At 43.9% G+C, this 23687-nt stretch overlaps 1 protein-coding gene across 1 annotated transcript in view; it reads right to left on the bottom strand.

The window, feature by feature from the left end:
• The window catches only part of fat2 (FAT atypical cadherin 2), a 58717-nt gene that overhangs the window by 25973 nt on the left and 9057 nt on the right, over positions 1 to 23687 (bottom strand). The window contains exons 3-15 of the mRNA XM_070836696.1: positions 22708 to 22766; positions 20856 to 21167; positions 20025 to 20232; positions 15784 to 15923; positions 15123 to 15185; positions 13894 to 14106; positions 13136 to 13346; positions 8620 to 12287; positions 8032 to 8428; positions 4682 to 4881; positions 4089 to 4242; positions 2809 to 3042; positions 1247 to 1636 (exon numbers count right to left, since the gene is read on the bottom strand). Of these exons, the coding sequence (XP_070692797.1) occupies positions 1247 to 1636; positions 2809 to 3042; positions 4089 to 4242; positions 4682 to 4881; positions 8032 to 8428; positions 8620 to 12287; positions 13136 to 13346; positions 13894 to 14106; positions 15123 to 15185; positions 15784 to 15923; positions 20025 to 20232; positions 20856 to 21167; positions 22708 to 22766 (6249 nt within the window). The remainder of the gene's footprint in view (positions 1 to 1246; positions 1637 to 2808; positions 3043 to 4088; positions 4243 to 4681; positions 4882 to 8031; positions 8429 to 8619; positions 12288 to 13135; positions 13347 to 13893; positions 14107 to 15122; positions 15186 to 15783; positions 15924 to 20024; positions 20233 to 20855; positions 21168 to 22707; positions 22767 to 23687) is intronic.

Here is a 23687-nt window from a genome sequence, read left to right as displayed (position 1 = left end):
ACTGTTTACATGGACATTGAATAAAGTGATCTATTGAGATGTGTACTTACACGCCCCAAAACATTTAATCAGAAGCTTCTTATTTGCTTCCTTGCTGACCAGCACACCTTCCTCACTGATGAACACATTACATCTACTTTCTTTAACCGTACTCAAACAGAAAAGGATGAAGAGGTGTATTTTATGGAGGTTTTTTTTTCCTTAACTGTGAAACCTAGGGTTTCCAGTCTTTATGCTAAGCTAAGCTAACTATGTTTTCATGTTATATAGTGAGTCTAAACATGTAATGTGTTGAACTGTTCCTTTTTGTTGCTTTTACTCATTAAATGAAGAAAAAAGGGAGCCACTGTGATTTAGAGTCCACCAGAAGACACACACACTCTGTGTGTGTGTGTGTGTGTGTGTGTGTGTGTGTGTGTGTGTGTGTGACAGTGAAGTGAATTAGAAAGAGACTCAATTTTAAACACAGGTTTAAACACCATGTGCACCTGGTGGAGGTTCAGTTCTCACAGTAACGCTGTCTGTAACAGAGAGTGGCTGATCAGAGGGTCTGTTGATTCGAACCAGCAGGGGCAGAAGAGTCAGGACGGATCAGCAGGAGACTGTCAGTTGTCCTCATCCTGCCGTCACCTGACCACGCGCTTCAAAGTAGGTAAATGTCTGTAACTCAAGACCAAAACCGTGTGAACAACGACCCAATTTGCTGGTCTACCTTCAGCTGAGGTTTGGGAATCACATTCCTGCTGGCACACACACAGCCATCACCTGCCCGGTGTGATGTATCTGTCCAGCTGAGTGTTTCTGATGTCTCAGCTTTCAAACTCTCCAGATAAAAGACTGAACCCTGATGCAGCGGACTGGATCAGGGACCAGCTGATAGTCTTTCCTGAGAGAGACCTCAGCAGACCCCCAAAACCAAGCCAAATGACTGTGTGAAGGCCCCCTGCACCCATAAATCCACCCAGCCAGCGTTTTATGGGCTCAGCTGGTAGAGCAGGTAGTCCACTGATCGACCTGACCTGACCAGGTATGTTCTGACCACCAGGTCAGGTGGTCACTTCTTTATTGCTGAGTTATAGTCACAAACATTGAAACATTCTTTGTCCCCTGACAGTGAAATGAAGGCCCCACTTGGACAGAGTTGGACAGGGTTAAATAAACGGACCTCATGAGTCATTGATTATTGGTTCATTCAGGTTCAGTTCATTCTGGATCTGAATCAGGACTGTGTGGATGTGGTTCTCACCTGTCCGTGAGTCCAGCAAGAACCGTCCGTCCTTGTTGCCGGACACTATGCGGTACACGATGGGATCCGGCCCTCCGCCGTCCCTCGTCAGGGCAGACACACTCAGCACCTCTGACCCGACTGCCAATGATTCTGGGAGCTGAGCCATGTACTCCGAGCTCAGGAAGACGGGCTGGTAGTCGTCCAGGGACACCACATCCACGGTCACTGTGGCGACGGAGTAGAGGTGACGGGGCAGACCGCGATCGGTGGCCTTCACCTTCAGCTCAAAGGTGGGCGGGGTGTCGGGGGTCAGGGGGCGCTCCAGCCTCAGGATCCCTGAAAATTCATCCAGAGAGAAGTAGCCGCCGTCGCCCGCCAGGAGGGAGTACTTCACCTCCGAGTTTATCCCTGGGGAGAGGACACACGGACGGGGACGGTTTGTCTGAGGGTTTGTAGAACATGACCCATAATACCTGGTGCTGCTCATGTGGAGATTCTTCAGTCCTTCATTTTGAATTCCTGAATCGTTGGATCTCTTAATTAAAGAGTTTGGTCTGAGCTGCTCTTTTCGGAAAGCGTGTTGAGATAACACTGTTATGAATTGGCGCTGTATAAGTAAAGATTGATTGATTGATTGAGAACACTGACTTTTCTGTCTTTATTACTCTCTTTACTAAACAAGGATCCCTAAACATGAAAACACACAATCAAGAAAAGAAATTATTTCTGCCAGATTTAGTAATTAGCTGTTTCCAGATGTTTCCAGATGCTCTCTGGAAACATCCACTTCTGATCAATGATAACCAATACAGCCAATCAGCTGTTTAATCTCAGACAAGCTTGTTAACATTGATAATCTACTGAATCAACAGCAGCTTCATGTCTGTCTTCACCTTCTGTGGAGTGTTGACACATTTCTCTGACAAGTAAAGACGAAAAAAAACCTTTGTTAGTCATTGTTGTCTGTGAGAAAGTTTCCAGAGGACAAGCTGCTGCACATCTGAGGGAGTGGCTGTGTGTGTGTGTGTGTGTGTGTGTGTGTGTGTGTGTGTGTGTTAGCGCACACACACACACACAAAAACACACATTGCTATTGTAATATAGTTGCTGTTTGTTGTACCCCCCTCCTCTCTCTCTCTCTCTCTCTCTGTGCCCCCCACCCAACATGGAATCCGACAAAAAGCGCCCCCCCCTTTATGGAAACAGTCTGAGATAACATTGTTGTGAATTGGCGCTGTATAAATAAAGATTGATTGATTGATTGATTGAACATGTGACCTGATGCTCATAGGGTTATCCCTATGCAGCTCTTCAGGGCAGTGACACAGTGGAGAGGCTTCAGGTGGGTGGTTCAGAGAGCAGACTTCTGCTGGGAATGTTTAAAGTTTATTATGTTCAGTTTTACCACATTCATACACCAACAGACACACACACACACACACACACACACACACACACACAAAGGCAAGCCTGTGCATTAGGCGTTAACAGTGTTAGAGAGTTGTCACAACATGTTCTGACTTGAGCCAAATGCTTAACTCGTAACTCAAAGCCACAGTGAAGGTTCACACACAGCCTACCAGTGTCTGGGTCCTTGGCGTATATGACGGCGATGGGCGTTCGGACTGTGGTGTTGTCAAACACGGTGACCTCGTAATGGCTGGAGGAGAAGCGAGGTGGGTTGTCGTTCATGTCCTGGATCATCAGCTGGATGTCTGCCTGACATGATCGCCCCCCGCCGTCCGTCGCCTTCCCCACCAGGTTGTACTCAACCTCCCTCTCCCGGTCCAACACAGACAGAGTGAACAGCTCACCTGGGAACCATGGGTACAACACTGAATCACAGTGGCATCCAATCACAGTGTTTCCTCTGTGTTTCCTCTAAAGCAAGCAGATGTACATGCTAATGTTCACGATTAGACTATCCTACTGAATATATATACTATATATATTGTAAATTTAGTCGTACAGAGTTTACAGAGTAATTTTATGTCTGAGCAACAGTCTCACATTTCCTGACTTAACCTTTCGTGACTTAATGGCTTCTAGACGCCGACAGTGGGGAGTCTTTCAGAGTCTTTCAGTGGTGTTTTCATGATAACTCACATGACCACTTAAACACCAAATATATCATGATCACAAGTTCCCATGTCATAACCACCATGTAACCACAACGCATGTCAACTACTGGACGTTAAAACATTAGCATCTTACATATACTTAAGTATATCATCTCGTTAGCATGCTACATGCTAACATATAGGATGTCAAGTTTAGCATTTTAGGACTGATTGGATAGATTTCATTATTCTAAATTTGATTTTACGGGTAGGACAAGTCCTGTACACTACAATTTGTTTTACTGGCTTTTTACTAAAGAAAGCAAGATGTGCTGAAACTAGAATTTCCTCCTCGTGTGCACACAGTTAATATTAAATTTGCACCACAGACCAAGAACAAAGCGGTGTGAGCAGTGCTAAAGAAAATATTACAGGCTACATATAAAGAGATTCCTTCCTGCTTTACTATATTTAGCATCATACCATGCAATGTTAGCACGTGTTTGACGAGCTGATGTGTCAAAATGAAACTTCAGCCACTTCACACTCTAAGATTCATCCGTTTGTGAGAACGGCTAAGAACAGTCTGATGTTAAAACCATGCATTCATTTAAGAGCTGAGAGACAGATGTTATGACAGAACCAAAGTGTGATGGATGTCAGTGAGGTGCCCCTGAAAATGGGAAGAAAGAAATAACAATAGAAATGTTTTCGGCTCTCAGAGCAGCTGCAGAGTGCCGATGGTATCGCCATCACTTAGAGGAATGTCCGTGTTTTGACCCCAAACAGACCCATCATACCTGTCTTTTGGTCAAGATGGAACTTGTCTGCGTCAGGGCCGTGGAGGGTGTAGGAGATCTGGCCATTAGCTCCAACATCTGGATCTGAAGCTGAAACCTTCAGCACAAACATGCTGGAGGGCGAGTTTTCCATCACCGCCTCTGTGTACACCAGCTGTAGCAAGAGGTTGAAAGCATTCATGAAGCCTCCCTTTGCATAGCACTTCTCTATCCAGCTGCTGATTGCTGGATAAATACAACGGCACAGCTACTGGGCTTCAGTAATGAAGAGGAAAAAAGCTGATTTAAACCTTTTAGCACTGTCAGGATATATTATTAGACTTGAATATGAAGCAATTGATCTTTGTATCAAAGGTTGCTTTAAAAAGATGAAAGTCTTAAAGTCCAGATGGTTGTTATGGAGCCACCATCAAAGAAAAATTTGCCACAGTCAGCGATATGGCGAACTACTAATTCAAGGGTTAGTGGTTCGTTCCCACCTCCTCCTGTCAGGGAGTTCGAGCTGAGTACATCAGTTTGAGATTTTGGTGCAGACGCCTGCACCAGGTATCTGTGATGAAATGCTGATGTGTAAATGACAGGTCTGTCCTCACCTGTTCACACAGTGGACTGTTGTCATTGATGTCCAGCACATGGACGTCCACGATAACAGGAGCCTCAAACTTCCCATCGGTGGCCATGACTCTGAGTGTGTATCTGTCTCTGGTCTCTCTGTCCAGTGGCTCCTTCACGATCAAACCCCACTCGCCCTCGTCCTCCTGGATGATGGCAAACTGGCCCAGATGGTCCCCATCTGCATGTGTGATGAACACCTGACTTATTACAGCAGTTAGACACATACAAGCATTTCAAATGAAACATGTCTGTGGTGAGACTGTGACACACGAGGAGGGCTGAGGCTGCTTTCTAAGGGCTCCACTCTACCCAGGCTGCAACTAATGATCTTTTTCATTATTGATTTGGTAAAATGATTAATTGTTTGGTCTATAAAACATCAGAAAACTACGGTGGCCGGGAGGTGCAAAACAATTTTACAATACGAGAAACACTTTTACAAAGCTGGAGACAAATTTACATTTTAGAAAACATTTTTACAAATCAGAAAACAAAATGACATTGCCATAACACATTTACAAGTCCTGAGACAAATTTACATTTGAGAAAACAAATTTACAAGACGAGAAACACTTTTACAAACGCCGAGACAAATTTACAAGTAACTTTTTCAGCCGGAAAGGGAATGTACCGCGTTAATCGGCTCATATGTTCGCCACAAAACGGGCAAAAGACCGCTTGACTGCCGTCCATCGTGGGTCGCCATGAACTCCTTATCACTTCCGGTTCTACTTGACAGTTGGTACATTCCCTTTCCGGTTGAAAAAGTTACTTGTAAATTTGTTTCGGCGTTTGTAAATGTGTTATGGCAATGTAATTTTGTTTTCTGATTTGTAAAAATGTTTTCTAAAATGTAAATTTGTCTCCAGCTTTGTAAAAGTGTTTCTCGTATTGTAAAATTGTTTTGCACCTCCCGGCCACCGTAGAAACAGTGAAAAATGTCCATCATAGGATCCTATAGCACAAGATGATGTTCTGAAATGTTGTTTTGTCCAACAAACAATTTACTGTAATGTTAGACTGGGAAAAGCAGCAAATTCTCATATTTGAGAACTTGGAACCATTAATTGTTTGTTGTTGTTGAAAAATAGATGATCAGTAATTTGGGCCAAAGATTATTTTTCTTTCAATCGACTATTCGGTATATCCACCAATCTTCAAACAAAAAAGTAAGTTTGAATTTAACTAGTTTTGGGCCATCAACAATAAATAAATTAATAAATATGTGAATTTCAGAGATGAAATTGAAAATGAAATTCAGAGATGACAGAGAGCAGGTAGACTTTGATGAACCATGAAACTGAAAAACTAAACTCTTGATCATGGCCTAGTACACAAAGACACAAAGATCCATTATACAGATCATTTTGTTTTACAGCAGTGTTCAGGTAAAAATGAGACAGAAAGAACTCAGCGATCTTGAATTATTGGTGTTGATCTTCTGGTGTTGTAGAGAGATGAAGTTCTGATTTTCCAATCAGTGATCAATCACCAATCAGTGACCGTCTGAGTCCTCAGTGTGTCTAAAGGTGTGATTTGGCTTCCTGTGTTATAATGTTTGTGGAAATAGAAGCAGTGCTGATTCACTGTTCACCATTCAGGGTGCCAAACGTCCTGTCTGAGCTTCTGATCCTGGTTGTTCTGACCTTTCCTCTCCATGTTTCTCTAACATCCCTTTACTCTCTGAGTAATGGATACTTTTTAAATTTCTTGTTTACTACTGTGGCCTCTTTGATCTGGAGTTTGGACGCCATGTTGTCCCTGATGAATAATTCAGTCATTTGCCGTCTTTATTTGTTTTCTGTTGTTGTGTTGTGGAGGATGTTTTAACATTAGGCGGATTTAGCTGGGTACTTTGCATTTTATTCCTTTTGCTTTGTTACAAACTTTTATCTTCAGCTGCTTCTGGCTGGTGAGTTTGTCCATCATCCTGTATGTTATAGCATCAGTCAGTCAGAAAGCAGCTGACATGCAGGATGCTGATGGAGCTTTTATAGAAGTCTGTCCTGATCACTGAACGAACGTTTCCACCTCAACAAAGAAAGGTTTGAATTCTTCACAGCTGTCAACAGTCACTGTAAAGGTCCTGTGACTGAAGTACTGAAGTACTGAAGTATGAGGTGTTGGTTTTCAGTGGCAGTCACAAAACACCTCTTGAGAGCTACTCTACGTAAACAGCCTGCAGCTGTGGGAGGGATAGTCATACAACTTCAGTATCAGGCCTCCACAGAGGAGGATGACATGTACTATTTAGTACTATTTATGTACTATTTAGTACTATTTATGTACTATTTAAGACATTAACGGTTGAAATTGAAGTTAATGGACTGATGTAGTTTGTAATCTCCAAAACATCAGAATTGTACTCTTTACAGAAAAGAATCTGAAACGTCGTTTAGTTCACCAAAGTGAAAATAACACATATGAGCATTTAAAATCTGCATGGTTATAGCCAATCCTCAGGAACATTGTTCCCACAGTTCAGTGTGCGTCATCAAAGTTAGCTGCATTTTCATGGGTTAAAGAAAAAAGGCTATAGAAAAAAGGGGGAAAAACAGTTTCAGCACACACCTGGTGCACTTGTCTACCTGCTCTTTACGTTTCAATCAGTATGAAAAGTAACATTGATAATGTGAAGCCAAGACTGTGACACTCGACTGACCAATAGCATAACATCATTGCTCACTCCTGCTCCTGATTAAAAAACTACTGAAAACAACAACAATAATAAATTCTCTGTTGTAAATGGACACTCCTGAATAAGTGATATCCTCACATCAATCATACTTGAACTGCAATGTTTACATCTAACGTTTGTTTCTGTCTTATAAACCAGTGTCAGCATCAGCCACACTCTGCCACTTAGGAATAACTCCAGTACAAATATTCCTCTCTTCCATTTCGGAAAACCATGTTGTGATAGACAGTCAGCTCTTTTAAAATGGCCTGGCTTTAACTGTCTGGAGGATTTGCATTAATTTGAGACTTTGTTTTTGTTGTTAGCCGCAGGGCATGCAGTTGGTATTCCTGCCTTGTCGTCTTGTCAAACTGGTTCTCTTTGTGATTAATGTGCGGCTGAATAACATCATAATAGGAGTCAGTCAAGGCCATTAATGTCCTGATGAATCTCACAGTGCAGCAAAATCCTTGACAAGACAGCCTTTTGGTTGAAACACACATAGACACAAACACACTCTGACAGAAGAACAGACAATACATGATCACAGTAATGAGTGACACACAATTAAACTTTAGTGCACACATGCATGCAAACTTAACCTGTACATTCAACACAGAATGGAGCAGCACGCATTCGGAAAGTACTCACCGGTGATGTAACATGTCACAAGGCGGTTCTCCAGTGACGTGTCAGCATCTGTGGTCGTCATGGAGACAATGACTTCACCAGGACTGCTGTTCTCCACCACCGAGCCGCGGTACACATCATCGGAAAACTTTGGCGGGTTGTCGTTCTCGTCCGTCACAGTCACTTCCACCAGGACACTGGATGACAGCTTGACGCCGCTACCGTGGTCTGTAGCGACCACACGCAGCCTGTAGACCCTGGTCACCTCACAGTCCGTCTCCCGTACAGTGGTGATCCAGCCGCTCTCTCCATCGATGGAAAACACCTCATTGATGTCCTCCGTGCTGTCATCAGGTAGAGACTCCAAGCTGTAGGTCACAAGACCGTTGCCGTCTGTGTCTGGGTCGTTGGCCGTCACCTGTCATTAAAAGTATTTGTTGGTCCTCTTGAATTTTTATTTCAAATTGAAGCATTTTATATAGACGTATGTACAACAGAAAAGCTCTTGTTATAGATATTGGTCAAAGTGTTTGTGTGTCACACAGTAATACACCCATCCTCTGTGACAATCAGCTGGTTCCAGAGATGAAAAAATCAAGACTTTCTCACCTGAATAACAGTGGTTCCAGCAGGCATGTTCTCAGCCAGGAAGGCCCTGTACGGGTTTGCATCAAACACCGGCTGGTTATCATTGACATCTTGGACCTGGATGCTGACTGACACCAGTGATGCAACATCAGTCCCATTGTGATTTCCCTGAGCAATAACATCTATCTGATACCATTTTGTCTTCTCATGATCGATGGTCTTCTGCAGCAGCAAAGTTCCGCTTTCTGTGTCCAAACTGAACACTCTGTCTTTGTTACTTTCCACAGTGTTCCCGTTTACCAGGCTGTAAATAAGTGGCATGTCGGAGTCTGCCTTCACAGATCCCACCTCCGTCCCTACGGGGATGTCCTCTGCTGCTGAGAAAGTGTAGAGAGGCTCTGAGAACTTTGGAAGAGGAACCTCGGGAGGAACCACTCTGACCTGAACAGGGACTGTGGAGTTGTAAAAAGGTAGACTACCATCGCGAGCTTTGACCTTGAAGTTGAAGATCTTGTTCTCCATGCCAACAAGACTCTCTTTGACACTCACGACTCCAGTGAAAGGGTTGATTTCGATAATGTCTTCAGTCACTTCTTCAGCCTCATCTACTGTGTAGGTGACATCTGCATTTTTGCCATCGTCCGCATCATAAGCCATAATTTGAATGACAGGGGAGCCTTTGTTTACTGTCGACTGAATTGAAACCTGGTATTCTGATGCTTTGAACTGAGGAACATTGTCATTCTCATCTGTGAGAATAATCTTGACCGTGCAGAAGGCCACTTTTCCACCGCCATCTTTTGCCATCACTTTGATAGCAATGACTCTCTGGGCAGGGCTCTCTCTGTCCAGTGACTGTGTTGTAACAATTTGCCCATCATTGTCAATGGCAAATTTCTCATCGGCAAGTTTGTTTATGATGGTGTAGTCCACGCTGCCATATGGCCCATCGTCAGGATCGATTGCCGCTAACCGGATCACACGAGTTCCTACCTCTGCATTTTCAGCCAGCTCTGCTTCATAGATGCTCTGCTTGAAGTACGGACTATGCCTGTTACTGTTTATCATGTCAATACTGACTGGTGCTGTTTTCTGAAAGACCCCATCGGACACTGCCACAGTCAAGTTATAGTAAGGATCCAGATTCCTCTTACAGACATTAGAAAAGGAGATAATGCCTGAGGATTCATTGATGTTGAAGTACCGGCCTTCATTCCCTGAGAGGATTTTGTACTTGAGGTTATTTAGATCCCTTGTGTCGGGATCTGAGGCTTGGATTTTGATGACTATGTGGCCACACTTCGCCATTTCATCCAGTGTGGCTTCATACTGCGAGCTGACAAAATCTGGTGGGTTGTCATTGACATCTGTGATGTTTATGAAGACATAGACTTCACTACTAAGAGGAACAGTGCCATTGTCAGTGGCTTTGATTTTCAAATTAAAGTGTTTTGTGTTTTCATGGTCCAGCACCTGTTTGGTCACAATCAACCCACTACGGGGGTCTATTTCAAAGAAATCAGTCTCATTCCTCTCTGTTTTCACTATCTGTAAGGTAAGATCTTTATTTCTGCCAGAGTCGCCGTCAGAAGCAGAAAGTTGTACCACAGAGGTGCCGATTTGAAGCCCCTCAGCAATGTTGACAGAGTACGATAGCTTTGAGAAAACTGGAGCGTTGTCATTCACATCCTCTACTTCTATTTCAATGGAGGCCTCAGAGAAGGCTCCGGTCACAGAATCAGTCGCTCGAACTGTCAACACGTGCATAGTTTGGCTCTCGTAGTCAAGAGGGTTGGTGACTGTCAACACACCCGTTTTGAAATCAATGTGAAAGTGTTTTGAGGCATTTTCTTCTTCAAGGTTGTAGATGAGTCGATAGCCTTCTGGATTCCTGGCCTGGACGTGTAGGATGGTGGTGAAGGGGGGGACATTTTCAGGGACCTTCAGTGGATACAGAAGAGTCTGGAAAACTGGGTTTGTTTGATTCCTAACTTGAATACTGAGCTGTGCCGCTGTGGTGCGACTGGGCTCCCCCTCGTCTATAGCCAAGATGGTCAACACATACTTATTCAGAACTTCAAAGTCAAGAGGTCTTTGAAGGGAAACATCGCCTACATCAGGATCTATCCTGAATAAGTTGTAGTCCTCCTCCAGTGAGTACATGATAGACCCATTCTCTCCAAGATCTTTGTCAAAGGCAGTTGCTTGATACAAAACATCTCCGGGTTCAGAGGCTTCAGAAATCATCATTGAAAAAGGCAAGTTTAGAAACTGAGGAGAGTTGTCGTTGACATCATCTATAAAAACCTTGACCTGGGTTGTGGCTGTCCTTGATGGTGTTCTCATGTCTTGTACCTTCACCACTACATCGTAAACATCTTGTTCCTCCCGGTCAAAAGGGATACCTGTTGTCTCAAGCACACCAGATGTCTGGGAAATTTCAAACCTTTCCATTGGGTTCAGCAGAGAATATAACAGAGGCTCATTTAAATAACAGCCTTTAGCTTTCAGTGCCGCCAGAGTTTTGACTGTGTTAAGATTTTCAGAAACACTTGCTGAATACATGTTCTGCTCAAATCCAAGATCGCTGGCTGTTAGGTTTGTTACGTTTACCTTGACGGTAGCTAAGTCTTTGTAGAGGCCGTCAGAGGCTTTGACCACCAGTTGGTAAAATGGCCTAAATTCTGACACATTGCTCACGGTGATGATTCCAGTATTGGGCTGAATTGAAAAGGCATTGTCAAGATTCCCCTCGGTGATGCTATATGAGACTACGGAATCGGTGTCATGGGCTGTGACGCGCACAACCTCTGTATCTCTGACAGCCGGGAAGATGATGGATGGCTCATAGACTGGGTAGGTGAACAGTGGTGGGCAGTCATTCAGGTCCAGGACGCGAACAGTGACCTTGGCAGGCTCCGCTGCATACAGTGATGGCTCCCCTGAGTCCTTTACCTGCACCGTGAAGTGATACTCAGCCTTGGCCTCATAGTCAACTGGTGAAATTAAAGAGATGGTACCCATACTTGGGTCTATCTTGAAAATGTTCAGGGCCTGTGGGTCAAGGATCTGATACATCAGCAGAGAATTTGTATCTCTGTCTGCATCTGATGCCTGGATGACTAGAGGAGTGTTTCTTTCTCCCATTACCATGCTGTTGATATTAGCAGACTCACTTATTTGCCCCAGGTACTCCCTCTGCTTAAAAGCAGGAGCATTGTCATTCTCATCGATCACATAGATGTAAACAAGAGTCTTGGACGAGGCTCCAGCTGTGGTGGAAGCCGTAACTTTGAGCTCATAGGAGGCACAGTTCTCAAAATCAAGGTGCTTTTGGATTGAAATCACGCCGGTGTAGGGGTTGATGTGAAATGTCCTGTTTGAGTTGCCACTTTCTATCCCATAATGCACTGCAGTGGGACTGGAGGCTGAAATAGTGACCACAGGTGTTCCAAGAGTGCTTAATTCACTGATCTCTGTCAGGTATTCATCCGAGGGGAAGGTGGGTGGGGTTTGGTCGGAGATGCAGACGTGAATGTGGACGGAGCAGAGGTCGCTGCGCTGAGGGAAGCCCTGGTCAGTGGCCTTCACCGTCAGGTGGAACTGGTCCTGAGGCTGAAGGTCCAAAGGTTTAGACACACTGATGGAGCCCATCTTGGGATCTATAGAGAAGATGTTTTCGATATTCCCTGCAGGTGGAGAGAAAGTAATGTATTACTCCTACCAACTAGTCTAAAGTGCTTTTACTGTTATCATTTGGATGCTGCTACTCTACGTTTGAGTCATAGGCCTTAAATCCCTTCAGTAATTGAAATGTTGCTGCTTTTTTAATGCTTTTCTTTTGTGCAGACAGCGTGCAGGAAACCACACTAATCTCCAACACACCTGTCTTACAGGCTACAGTTTGAATAATAACAATATATCAGTTATTATTAGGAAATATTTTACAGGTCATTTATCTGTTTTTCAGTCTTAAAGTTAATTTCTTAAAATGAATACTACAACGCTTTGGTAATAGCTTGGGAGTCACTGCTCCTGGCTAAGAAACATGTTCTTGATTCTAGTGCAGTGATACTACTGCAGTACAGCAGAAATATCACAATCTCACCCTTTTGACTGATTTTGTTGTTTAGTTTTATGAAAAAAGTTTTAGAGGCTGAATCTGAGACAGTATTAGATGGATGTTTGACACTGCAGGCACAATGTGTTATATAGTTTCTGCAGAGATTTGAGGAGGACTGAGGAGGACCTGGAGGTTAAAAATTCAAATCCCAAACAGGAACACATGAGTTTGGCATTGAAAAACTCCTTCCTCTGTTAGGTTTCATCACTGTGCCCTTGAACTTGCTGCTTCAGAGGAGCTAAGCAGTCGACTTTCGAAAGCTGTGGTTGTCTGAGGCAGTTCCCAGCAGCCACTGTTAAAAAATGGTGGCAGCTCCCAGGTGTGAATACATGCAACTGAATGAATGTAAAGCAGTGTGAAGCTGACAAGAGGCGAGCATAAATAAAAGACAAAAATAGCCCCTTTGATGCTTACCTGAGTGCAGGGAGTAGCTGATGTCAGCATTGCTGCCTATGTCTTTGTCCAGGGCCTTGACCCGAATGACCTCGGACCCTGTGGGGGCCAGGTTGGAGATGCTGGCCTCGTAGCGGGGGCTAAGAAAAACTGGGGAGTGGTCGTTACAGTCCTCCACATGAATCACCACTTTCACAAAGTTCCTCTTCACTGGGATCTCCTGGTCACGCACCTGAGGAGCAGCAGACACAGATAGTCTTTGAGTCTCGAGTTTTGAGTTTTGAGTCTCGACTCGGAAACTCGACAATTCAAGAATTCAAAATTAAGGATTTAAGAATCCCCACATGAGCAAGAATCAGGCATTAGATAATAATGAACTTAATAAATGAACTGTGCTATGAGAGGGTTTTCTTAACTATTTGTTTTTTTTACATTTTTTTTTCTTTCCAGATGTTTATTTTAGTTTTGTCTTTATGTGAAGTTAGTGGATTTATAGAGCACAACAAAGGTGGGCCAAAGTAATTTTACAGTTACAACAGATGCTTTCAGATATAATGACAAAAAAGAATAGAAAAAGAAAATTTAGAAAATAGTAACAATAAAACACTTCAAGCTGTGTTTCTTGTCTCAGTGGTGTTACAGAGATAATATTTATTATTATAATTTATCATAAGTTTGAACACTGTCTTCCATATTTTTGACTCATAATAAAAATGATGTGATGTATTTGATTATCTTCATAAGATGCTGTTCGACTGAGGTCAATGTGTCATCATTACCATAACGATGAGCGTATGAACAGAGATCATCTCAAAGTCCAGCTCCTCGGTCATCACCAGGACTCCACTCTTTGGGTCCAGATGGAAGAATTTGGTACTGTCGGGATGGATGCTGCTGTGGATGGAGTACACCAGTTTACTGTTGGTGTCAGCATCCTGTGCGCTGATCTGCAGGATATCCTTCCAAGGGGAGGTGTCCTCAGGAACCCTCACCTTAATCACATGGAACAGACGAGAAAATGAGGGTTTCTCAAGGTGTTGACCGAAAAAACACACCAAACAACAGGGCCTGACACTGAATTCCTGATGTTTCAATTCAAAATACTATTTTTATTCAAAAAGGTGGGCTGAGTAAGAAGAGATAGCATTTTGAGCACAAGAAATTATAGTGTAAGAACAATAACTACAGAAACAGGAGCAGATTACTAAGATTAAGAAAACAACATTGATGCAGCAGCCCTGTACTGTCTGTTGGATGTCCTGATAGTCACTGTAAAGAATGATCTAGATCTAGAATAATTACCAACATGTGTCTACATTTAAATTCAATGTGGGATGTCTCACAGTCTCTTACTAGTTTCCTGGTTACCACAAAAACTCACAAGAAACAGAACAGAAATCAACAGCATGGCCTCCCAAGCCTGAATGGCATTGATCAGTATGGCTGCAACAAGTCATGGTTAGGAGTTAGTCTCCTCATATATAACTTAAAATGCAAACACTTCTGTAGGTAGAAGGGGAAAAGATTTCTTTTTTTGTCATTTTTCATTTGACTACCAAGTGGTTATCCATTGTCCATCCATCCATCATGAAAATGGACATCCATGGGCACACTGCCAACAGGTGCTGCTTACTACTCATTCGGCATCATTTCAGTAATTAAAATGTGAACCAATACAGGCTAAAAAATGGGCCTCAAGTCAAGAATAGTCCATGCACAGCTAACTGTCTGACTCCATGGCATCATTATACTGGTTTCATCTGATTATCCCACTGATAGAAGTAAAGATAGGACTACGTTAGGGTTACGGCTAACGAAGTGCGGGACACGTTTGTCCTTTGTGTCTTTTGACACTTTTGGCATGTCTCTCAGCTTTTGGTGGGGGACATGGCAGAAAGTCTTTAGCTTTAGTTATCTTAGATACTGTAGTTTTGCTGTGTAAACCCTAAAACACACTATGTTATATTACAGAGGACCAACAGCACTCCTGCGTTCTGATGCGCCTCACCTTGTACAGCGGTTTCAGGAAGACAGGACGATGCTCATTCATGTCCAGCACACGGATGTAGGCCTGCAGTTTGGAGATGGAATACACAGGGTTTGAGAAAATGGATGCTCAGCATGAACAGCATCAAATATGTTTCACATGCAGCTGCTCAGCCGCTGCTGCTGCCTGCAGGACGTCAGATTAGATTCTGAACCATTGAAATGAGCACGTGTAACGGTGTTGGATGGTTCTGTTGGAAGCTGCTGGTGCAGCTCACTGGGCTGATGTGCACAGTGACTTTAAGGTGCCGGCACATGTACCACTTTCTTTGATGTGGTGCACCTTGTGGACCGCATTTGCTTCCTTCTGTCTTTAAACCAATCCTTTGGTGTTTCTACACATCCCATTCTCACCTCTCAAAATGTGAGCTGAGCTGATCAATGTGAAACACCTTTTAGATGTTAATTCATTTATACTTTATACTATTTAACTTTGGTGTGAACACAAAAGGGTGGATATGATGATGTGTTTGGTTGTGCAGAGAGTCAGAGCTGAGGATTCTCTGTAGGGAATTATTCAGTCCAGGCATCAGGAAAAATAGGATTCTCATTTGGTGCATTTAGATAAACCAGGTGAAGTTGTTTCTATGGAAGTCGTGTATTTTTCCCTTTCTGTTTCTGACCTGTGTGGTGGCACTGTGGTGGCCATCGCTGACCCGCACCGTCATGTTGTAGTTGGAGCGTCGAGAGGCATCGAGTCGGCGGGCGATGGAGATGGTTCCCGAATTTCTCTGGATATCAAAGTCCTTTTCATCATCACCACCTGAGAGAGAGACGGATGGAGACAGACAGAGAAAGGTTTATTTCATCTACAGTTGAGGTCATGAATCAGGCCGTGTCCAGCTGCCAGCTGAAATATCTCAGGTCATCTGTCAGACTCTGCATCTTAGCTTCGTCCTTCAGTGCCTGAAGCATTGCAGTGATTTCCCTGTGGGGGGCGCTGTAATTAACAATCCACTCTGGAGCTTTGAAAGGTCCAACGTCCTTCAGCACTGGTCCCACTCTACAGACACACACAGTCTGTTATGCAGTAAGTGTTGTCTGACATCAAATTTAAACTGGAGGCATTTAAAAGTTGGTTTTGTGTTTTAATAGTTACAGTGCTGCACTGCACAGACTAAATGACACCAGCTGTGATTCAACAAACAAAACCAAGAAAGGAAAGAGGATGAAAAGCTTTCAAAGGAAGCCAGGAAACAGGAAGTGTCACATTCAATTCAATTCAATTCGGGTTTTTTGAGTTTTTCCTCCCCGAAGAAGGAGGGTCATAAAGGGCAGGTGATGCCTCGGACTGATCCACCGGACTGATCCATTGGCCTCATCGACTGCTGGACTCTTTATTAGATTGTTTGTTCGCTTACACTTGTTTATTTCAGTGAACTTTGTAAAGCACTGTGAGACTCTGTTGTGATATTGGGCTATACAAAATAAATTGAGTTGAAACCCCAGATTCAGCAGATCTGATGGGAAGAGGAAGCTGTTCCAACGTTTAGGATCCACGATACCATGAACAAGGGACACACTGCTGATTGTTCCATCTTTCATTTGTTATTAACTTTGCAACACACTGTGCTTTAAACCTGCAGCAACACTGACTCACTTCGTCCATCTGTTTCCCTTTATCCTCTTCTCTCCTCATTCCTCATCCCTCTCTTCCTCTCTCTCTTTCCCCTCTCAGGAGGTAGTGTGTATGGGTGTGAGAAAGGTAAACCTCATGCCTGCTCAAACAGATGGTGTTTATTGAGATATCCACCTTGCGATGGCCTGAACACATAATATCCCTACTCGTTACTGCTCCATTTCAAGTGAAATCATTTTAGCATCTTTGTGAAAAGATGTGAAATAAATTTCTCCAATATTCTACCTATTGTTCTGTTTCCATCCTCCCTGTTTCACACTAAGCACACTCTCTCTGTTTGTTCTTGATTGGTAGATAATTGGGACATCCAGAGGACTATTTATGTCAGTTAAGGCCTAATGCCTGAGCTGAAGCATTGCGGACTAACCAGCCACAGACAGCTCAGTTGCACTGATTTACTTTTCCAAAGCCCTGGATTGACTTCCTATAGAAACACAGCAGCACTCAGGAAGCTTTTCACAGGAGAAAAAAGCTGAATCAGGCGCAGCATCACACATCAGCGGCTGTGGTCTCAACACACGAGGACAAGAAGATGTACTGTGAAATCAATGTTTCCCTTTACTGATCATCTTCAAGAGGAAATGATATCCTTGCCAAGGATGAAACTTCCACTCCCACTTTTACTGAACTGGGAGAAAAAGACTTCATGCAAAATGTTATGTTACACAGACAAAACACCCTTATGCAGGAATTTCACTGACATTTTAATTCCTCCATCCATTCTGTCATCCATCTGCTGTACATTTATCTGGGTCACAGCAGCCCATCAGCCATCTAACAGGCCGTCCCTGACTCTCCTTCAGCTCTGGCTTATATGGAGCTTGACAGAGAAGATCAGAGGGAGGTTGAGGTCCAGTAGCTCTGATTCTTTCCAGTCACTGTTTCCAGCAGCTGTGAAGCCGCTTAATACCAGCTGCTACACTCCAAAGACAGAACAAGTGAGACATTTGGACACTAAAGAGACAGACACCTCCCTGAGATGAAAATGCTGCTAGCTAGCTTAGAGCGAAACCCTGGAGGCTTTCCTCTAGCCAAAGTCTCCAGTACCAGAATGCACTACCTCAAGACAAAGCTGATCTTTTAGTCGTATTCAGAATCTAGTGCTAATTTATTGTGCTGCGAGATATTTGATATACTGGGAAATACAGATGTCATTTACTTCTGGCTGTAAATGTATATTTCCTGGAATGGATCCTGTCGTGTGTAGTGTATTTCTTTCTTTTGAAACTACTCCTTTAGACTTTGGTCCGGTCCTTTAATGAAGTGAAGAGCAGCTCGTCCTCCTGCAGAGGCCACGGCCTCGGCCCTGCAGGCGCTGACACCCATCCCAACCACATCACCCCCAGCTGGGACTCTCACAGATTTCTGTCCAGGGAGCTCTGATAGTCTAATGTTTCCACCCAGCTCTGAACGCAGCATGTTCGAGGGAAGTGCTCATTCGTCACGCTGGGTTATCTCATGGCCAGAGCGGCTCGATAGGCATCTGGGCTCTGCTGCTGGAGAGGAGGGGGGTACAGGTAGAGAAAAATACCACGATTATACCTGCATGGGACAGGAGTCCTGTGTCACAACAACACACCCTCATCTGCTGGAGCTGAGATGAGGGTCAGGATTCCCGATGGTGTGTGTGTGTGTGTGTGTGTGTGTGTGTGTGTGTTGGGTGGGGCAGTCTCCGGTCTCATCAAAGCAAAGTGGAAATTAAAACGTCGACAATACAATTAGAAGAAAAGAACAGAAAAAGGAAAAGAGAGGAGAGAGAAATGGAGGACTGGCTGATGATCTGACAGCTGACAGGCCATCAGAGTAAATTACAGTTTTGCGTTCACAGACCACACAGGGAGAAGAACGCTGCACAACCATCCACCAGTAAAAACACTTGAGTGTGAGTGATGGAGCAGAGAGCTGCTGCCCACGTGGAATAAACAACAAGCACACTTTATAGTTCGTCTTCTATGATACTATGACCACAATACAGAAACATATCAGACAGCTGCAACTTGTACTAACTTTCCAATGAGGACGTCTCATGAAACCTTATGTAATGTTCACTCACTCAGGTTTTGTCAGGCGTCAGAAGCCCTGTTTCCCTTCAGGGAAGCACAGAGGGCCTGTTGTGTTCGGTCCAGTTCTGGCACAGAGTGACCTTGGCACAGCAAAGCGGACAGAAGGACGACCCCCCCCCCCCCCCCCCCCCACCCTCACCTGGCAAACCCTCTTGTTTTTTCCTGGGAGGCTCAAAGGGAACGAGACACTGACTCCTCCTGAGTCACAGGGCTGTTTCCTCTTCAGCTGAATGTGTTGTCAAGCCTTTTATTTGTCCTAAAGACACTTGTCCTCATGGTGGCTGGGCCTGAGGAGAAGGGACAGGGGAGAGGGGGAGGCTGAGGAATGGGCCCTCCTGTGGTGATCTGGCAGGTGATAAGAGGAGGAATGCTGCTGATTTATCCTCACAGAGGGAAAATGTCATGCTGTCCTCTCCTCTTCCAACTCCCCCGTTCCTCTCTCTTCATCCCTCACTGCAGCTTCTGTTGTGGCAAGGTTGTATTAATGATCTGTTTGTGTTTATTTATGATCTATCTATCTATCTAGAGTTTATAGATTTATAAATGTGACTGTATGAAACTTGATACATCACATGAGGACACGTCTGACTGTTTCCTCTTAGTCTTTGTGTGAAATGTTCATGTGTGGGGACATACATAGATATCCAAGGTGGCCGAGGTCATTCACAGGCAATCTCAAAGTGGATGAAGTGATGGCCTCGGTTTTCTTTCAGCCAGTAAACATGCAGCCTCCCCTTGAACATGTTGAGTGCCTCCACCATCATCACAAAATAAGTCCTGGTAACGGTGAACGGTAATGGTAAACACAACCCAAACCTCACCTGCTCTGCTCCCACATTGTCCACTGATGCAGGGCTTTGTGGATCACTGGGAAACAGCTCCTCTCCTGCTCATGTGGAGGTCATTGTTCGGGCTGAGGCAGTGCTTTGGTGGCACACACTCACTTCAGCAGCTTTTTCTTTTCTGCACTTTCTTGTTATTTGAGTTATTTGTTGTGAGCAGCTTTTTGTTTTCCAGCCTTCGTCTTCTATTTGAGATGATTACCCTCATTTGTATGCTGCTTGTTTTTCATCAGAGCTCAAAGTTTATTCTGTTTTTCTCTGATCAATACTCAGCTCAATACCACGGTGTGTGTGTGTGTGTGTGCTCATTTCCCCCTCACCTATGATATCGAACCACCTCTGCCGATGCGTCTCTGTCATGATGATGCCCACCATGTGAGTGACAGGCTCCGTTTCCATGACGGCAAAGGTGAAGTGGGGCTCGTCGAATGTGATTGGTTCAGTGGCGAGAGGCGGGCGGGCGATCCACTCGATGTCAAGTCTGGCTGTGGACGAGCGTGATGGGCTGCCCTGGTCTGTAGCTTTAATCTGGAAATTAAAATAGAAATGAAAGTGATATTTTAACGGGGGTTTTATTAGAGTAGAAGTCCTGGAGGACGATCCTGGAGCTCTGAGGGAGCCCATCGACTACCACAGGCCAAGAAACACCTGTTGGGACGGCACCCAAATCAAAATGATTGTCATGTCATAGTGTAGACTTTATAACATGTAGAGTAGAGCTGGAGTGGTTAGCTGGGTGGAAAAGTCCAACATCAGGTGGCTTTTTTCATGATTTTCAGCCTTTTTTGAGTGTTTCGACTGTTGTTTCTCCACCAAAAGATTCAGCATCACTTTAAAAAGAAAGATTTTTTAGATTTTAAAGGAAATGAGGGCAGACTGTTGAGAGGTTCTTCTAACTTTTACCCATTCTTTACCATTATATCTGTAAAGGTGCCGAACATCAAGAGAAACAGTCTTTTAATGACTGTTCTGGTGTTTGTGAAGTCCTGCGGAGCTTTTCCCTCTCTGAGTGATGACTGGCTTCTAATTTAGCATCTTTATAACATAAGATATTCCTTTATTAGTCCTCCGATGGAGAAATTTCCAAAACACAGCATAATCACACCACAGTGCCGTGCAGTGGGCGTCATACTGCAGTCGTGAACACCCACCGTGAGAATACTGTAGTTTCCGGGCCAGAAGTCACCGTGTGATGTCACCACCCCCGTCACTGCATCTATCTCCAAACGCTCGTCCTTATTGTCTTGGAGTTTGTAGGTCACCACAGCGTTCGAGCCCTCGTCATCGTCACGGGCAACCATCCTGCACACTTCCTGTTTGCCTGCCTGGTGGAGCTGTTCAGGCAGCTTGACGTGGAAAAGTTTGTCCGTGAACTTTGGCCGGTTGTCATTGGCGTCTAGAACTCGAATCACGACGGTGGCGGTGGAGCGCAGAGATGGAGATCCATTATCTGAAACTATTACCTAGAATTAAGAAGAAAGAGGGTCAGTACTGAAGTAAACTTTATTCCATGATGACAGAACTCATTGACTGTCATCCAGGGCGCTTTCTACGGTGGCCGGGAGGTGCAAAACAATTTTACAATACGAGAAACACTTTTACAAAGCTGGAGACAAATTTACATTTTAGAAAACAAATTTACAAGACGTGAAACACTTTTACAAGTAACTTTTTCAACCGGAAAGGGAATGTACCAACTGTCAAGTAGAACCGGAAGTGATAAGGAGTTCATGGCGACCCACGATGGACGGCAGTCAAGCGGTCTTTTGCCCGTTTTGTGGCGAACATATGAGCCGATTAACGCAGTACATTCCCTTTCCGGTTGAAAAAGTCACTTGTAAATTTGTCTCGGCGTTTGTAAAAGTGTTTCACGTCTTGTAATTTTGTTTTGCACCTCCCGGCCACCGTACTTTCAGATTTAAACCCCCTCAGTAACTCTCAGTGCTGAGAAAACAGGCTGTGAAGGAAATGTAGAAGAAAACTGATGGATCATCATGTAAACACCTAGAAGGAAGATCTAGTTCTTTAAATCCTGCCTGAAACATTTCATCAGGTGACATAAACAGAAACAGCTGCTGTGTTTTCAGCAGTGATGGAAGAAGACGCTGGTCCCTCCAGTTAAAGGGTCACTTAACCCAAATACAAAAATACATTGTGCACTTACTGATAATGAGATGTAAACCTGACAGTGTGAGGATTTCTTCAGCACAACTAAGTTTGTGTGGGCTGTGATGTGTTGGGAATCAGAGCAGTGATGACCAGTCAATTAATTAATGACTTAATTATCTATCGTTATGTTAATAATCCACTAAATGTCCATTTTAAAGCAAAAATGCCAAATTCTCTGGTTTCAGCTTTTCAGTGTGAGAATTTGTTGCTTTTCTTTGTCATATGCAAGAGCACATTTGACATCTTTAGTGTTTGGGCTCCTGTCAGAATGCCATTTTAAAGCATTTTACAGACTGAACAATGAAATTAGGACTTTTATGTCACTGCAGTGGTTAAGGATCTGAAGAGGTTGTCCCCAGCTTCTCTCCACCCCCACATGGTTTTTCTTTAGGATGTAAACTGACTTAATATTTATAACATCTGTCTAAACATAACAAAACTTCTGTCTACATTTTGGTATCAAAGTAACAATAAAATGGCACCAAGTTTTACAGTTGAAAAGACATCGGACATGACTTTTCTTAATGGTCTGTGAATGATCTCCTCCCTGGGATGTTTTCCTGCTCATAGTTTGAGCAGCTCAGCCTTACTGTTTGACTCAGTGGCCAAATCCTGGTCCCATCCTGCAGTTACATCCCCTGAGACAGAGGCTGCATCTCGTTGTTGTTGCATGAGTGTTGAGCAGAGCAGACATGAGTCGCGGCGTGTAGAGCAGGCTGAGTAACGTTATGGATTTATTGATACTCTGAGGCTCTGATTCACCATAACACAGCAGAGTCCCTGTTTCAGCATCAGTCCAAAGGGAAGTGAAGATGATGTTTATGAGAGTCTCACCTCGACACTGTGCTCTGCTTTATCCTCCCGATCCAAGGCTGAGAGAGTGCTGATAACACCTGCACACACACACACACACACACACACACACACACACACACACACACACACACACACACACACACACACACACACACACACACACAGACAGAATCAATACCGTTAGTGTGTGTGAGTGTTGGTCCGGGGAAGTGAGAGTGCTAATTACACCAAAACAAACATACAGACACTTAGGAGTGTTACTGCTTCTGTTATTGTAGGTGTGTGTGTGTGTGTGTGTGTGTGTGTAACAGTAACAGAGCTGACTGCACCTAAACAAACACACTTTGTTTTATGGATGTTGTTTCTGCTGTTGTTCTTGTTGGTGCTGGTCTGTTAAACCTTTCACTGGGAAAATGAGGCCCAAAAAATAAAAGATTTAGACCAAAAAACACTAATTTAAACAGAGCAGAGGCCAGAGGAGGAACGCTGACCCTTACACTAAGTCTAAGCTTAACTCTAACCTTAATCCTCAACCTAAACCTAAACCTAAACCCGAAGACTGACTCCTGACACCGAACTGATCGACAGATAACAGCAGCCCATCCAGCAAAGAGGCTGCTCTAATTAGACTGTTGTTAATTCACACTCTGAGGTCTAAAATACAGAAAACATACAGAATGAAGAGCTGATCGTCCTTTTAGTTTACCTGCTTCTTTTTACCTGCTTCTAAGAGGACGAACAACACTTCTCGTCTAAATCTCAACAAACTGCAGGTCACAGAATCTGACAGGTCACCAAAATATACTGTAACACTAGATTTACATCCTCTCTGTCTGTCTCTCTCTGTCTGTCTGTCTGTCTGTCTCTCTCTCTCTCTCTCTCTCTCTCTCTGTCTCTCTCTCTCTCTGTCTCTCTCTCTCTCTGTCTGTCTGTCTGTCTCTCTCTCTCTCTCTCTCTCTGTCTCTCTCTCTCTCTGTCTCTCTCTCTCTCTGTCTGTC

Source organism: Pempheris klunzingeri, chromosome 9, assembly GCF_042242105.1.
Source record: "Pempheris klunzingeri isolate RE-2024b chromosome 9, fPemKlu1.hap1, whole genome shotgun sequence".
NCBI classification, from domain to species: domain Eukaryota; kingdom Metazoa; phylum Chordata; class Actinopteri; order Acropomatiformes; family Pempheridae; genus Pempheris; species Pempheris klunzingeri.
Note: the sequence above shows the minus strand (reverse complement) of the source record. Positions and strands in the feature narration are given on the sequence as shown.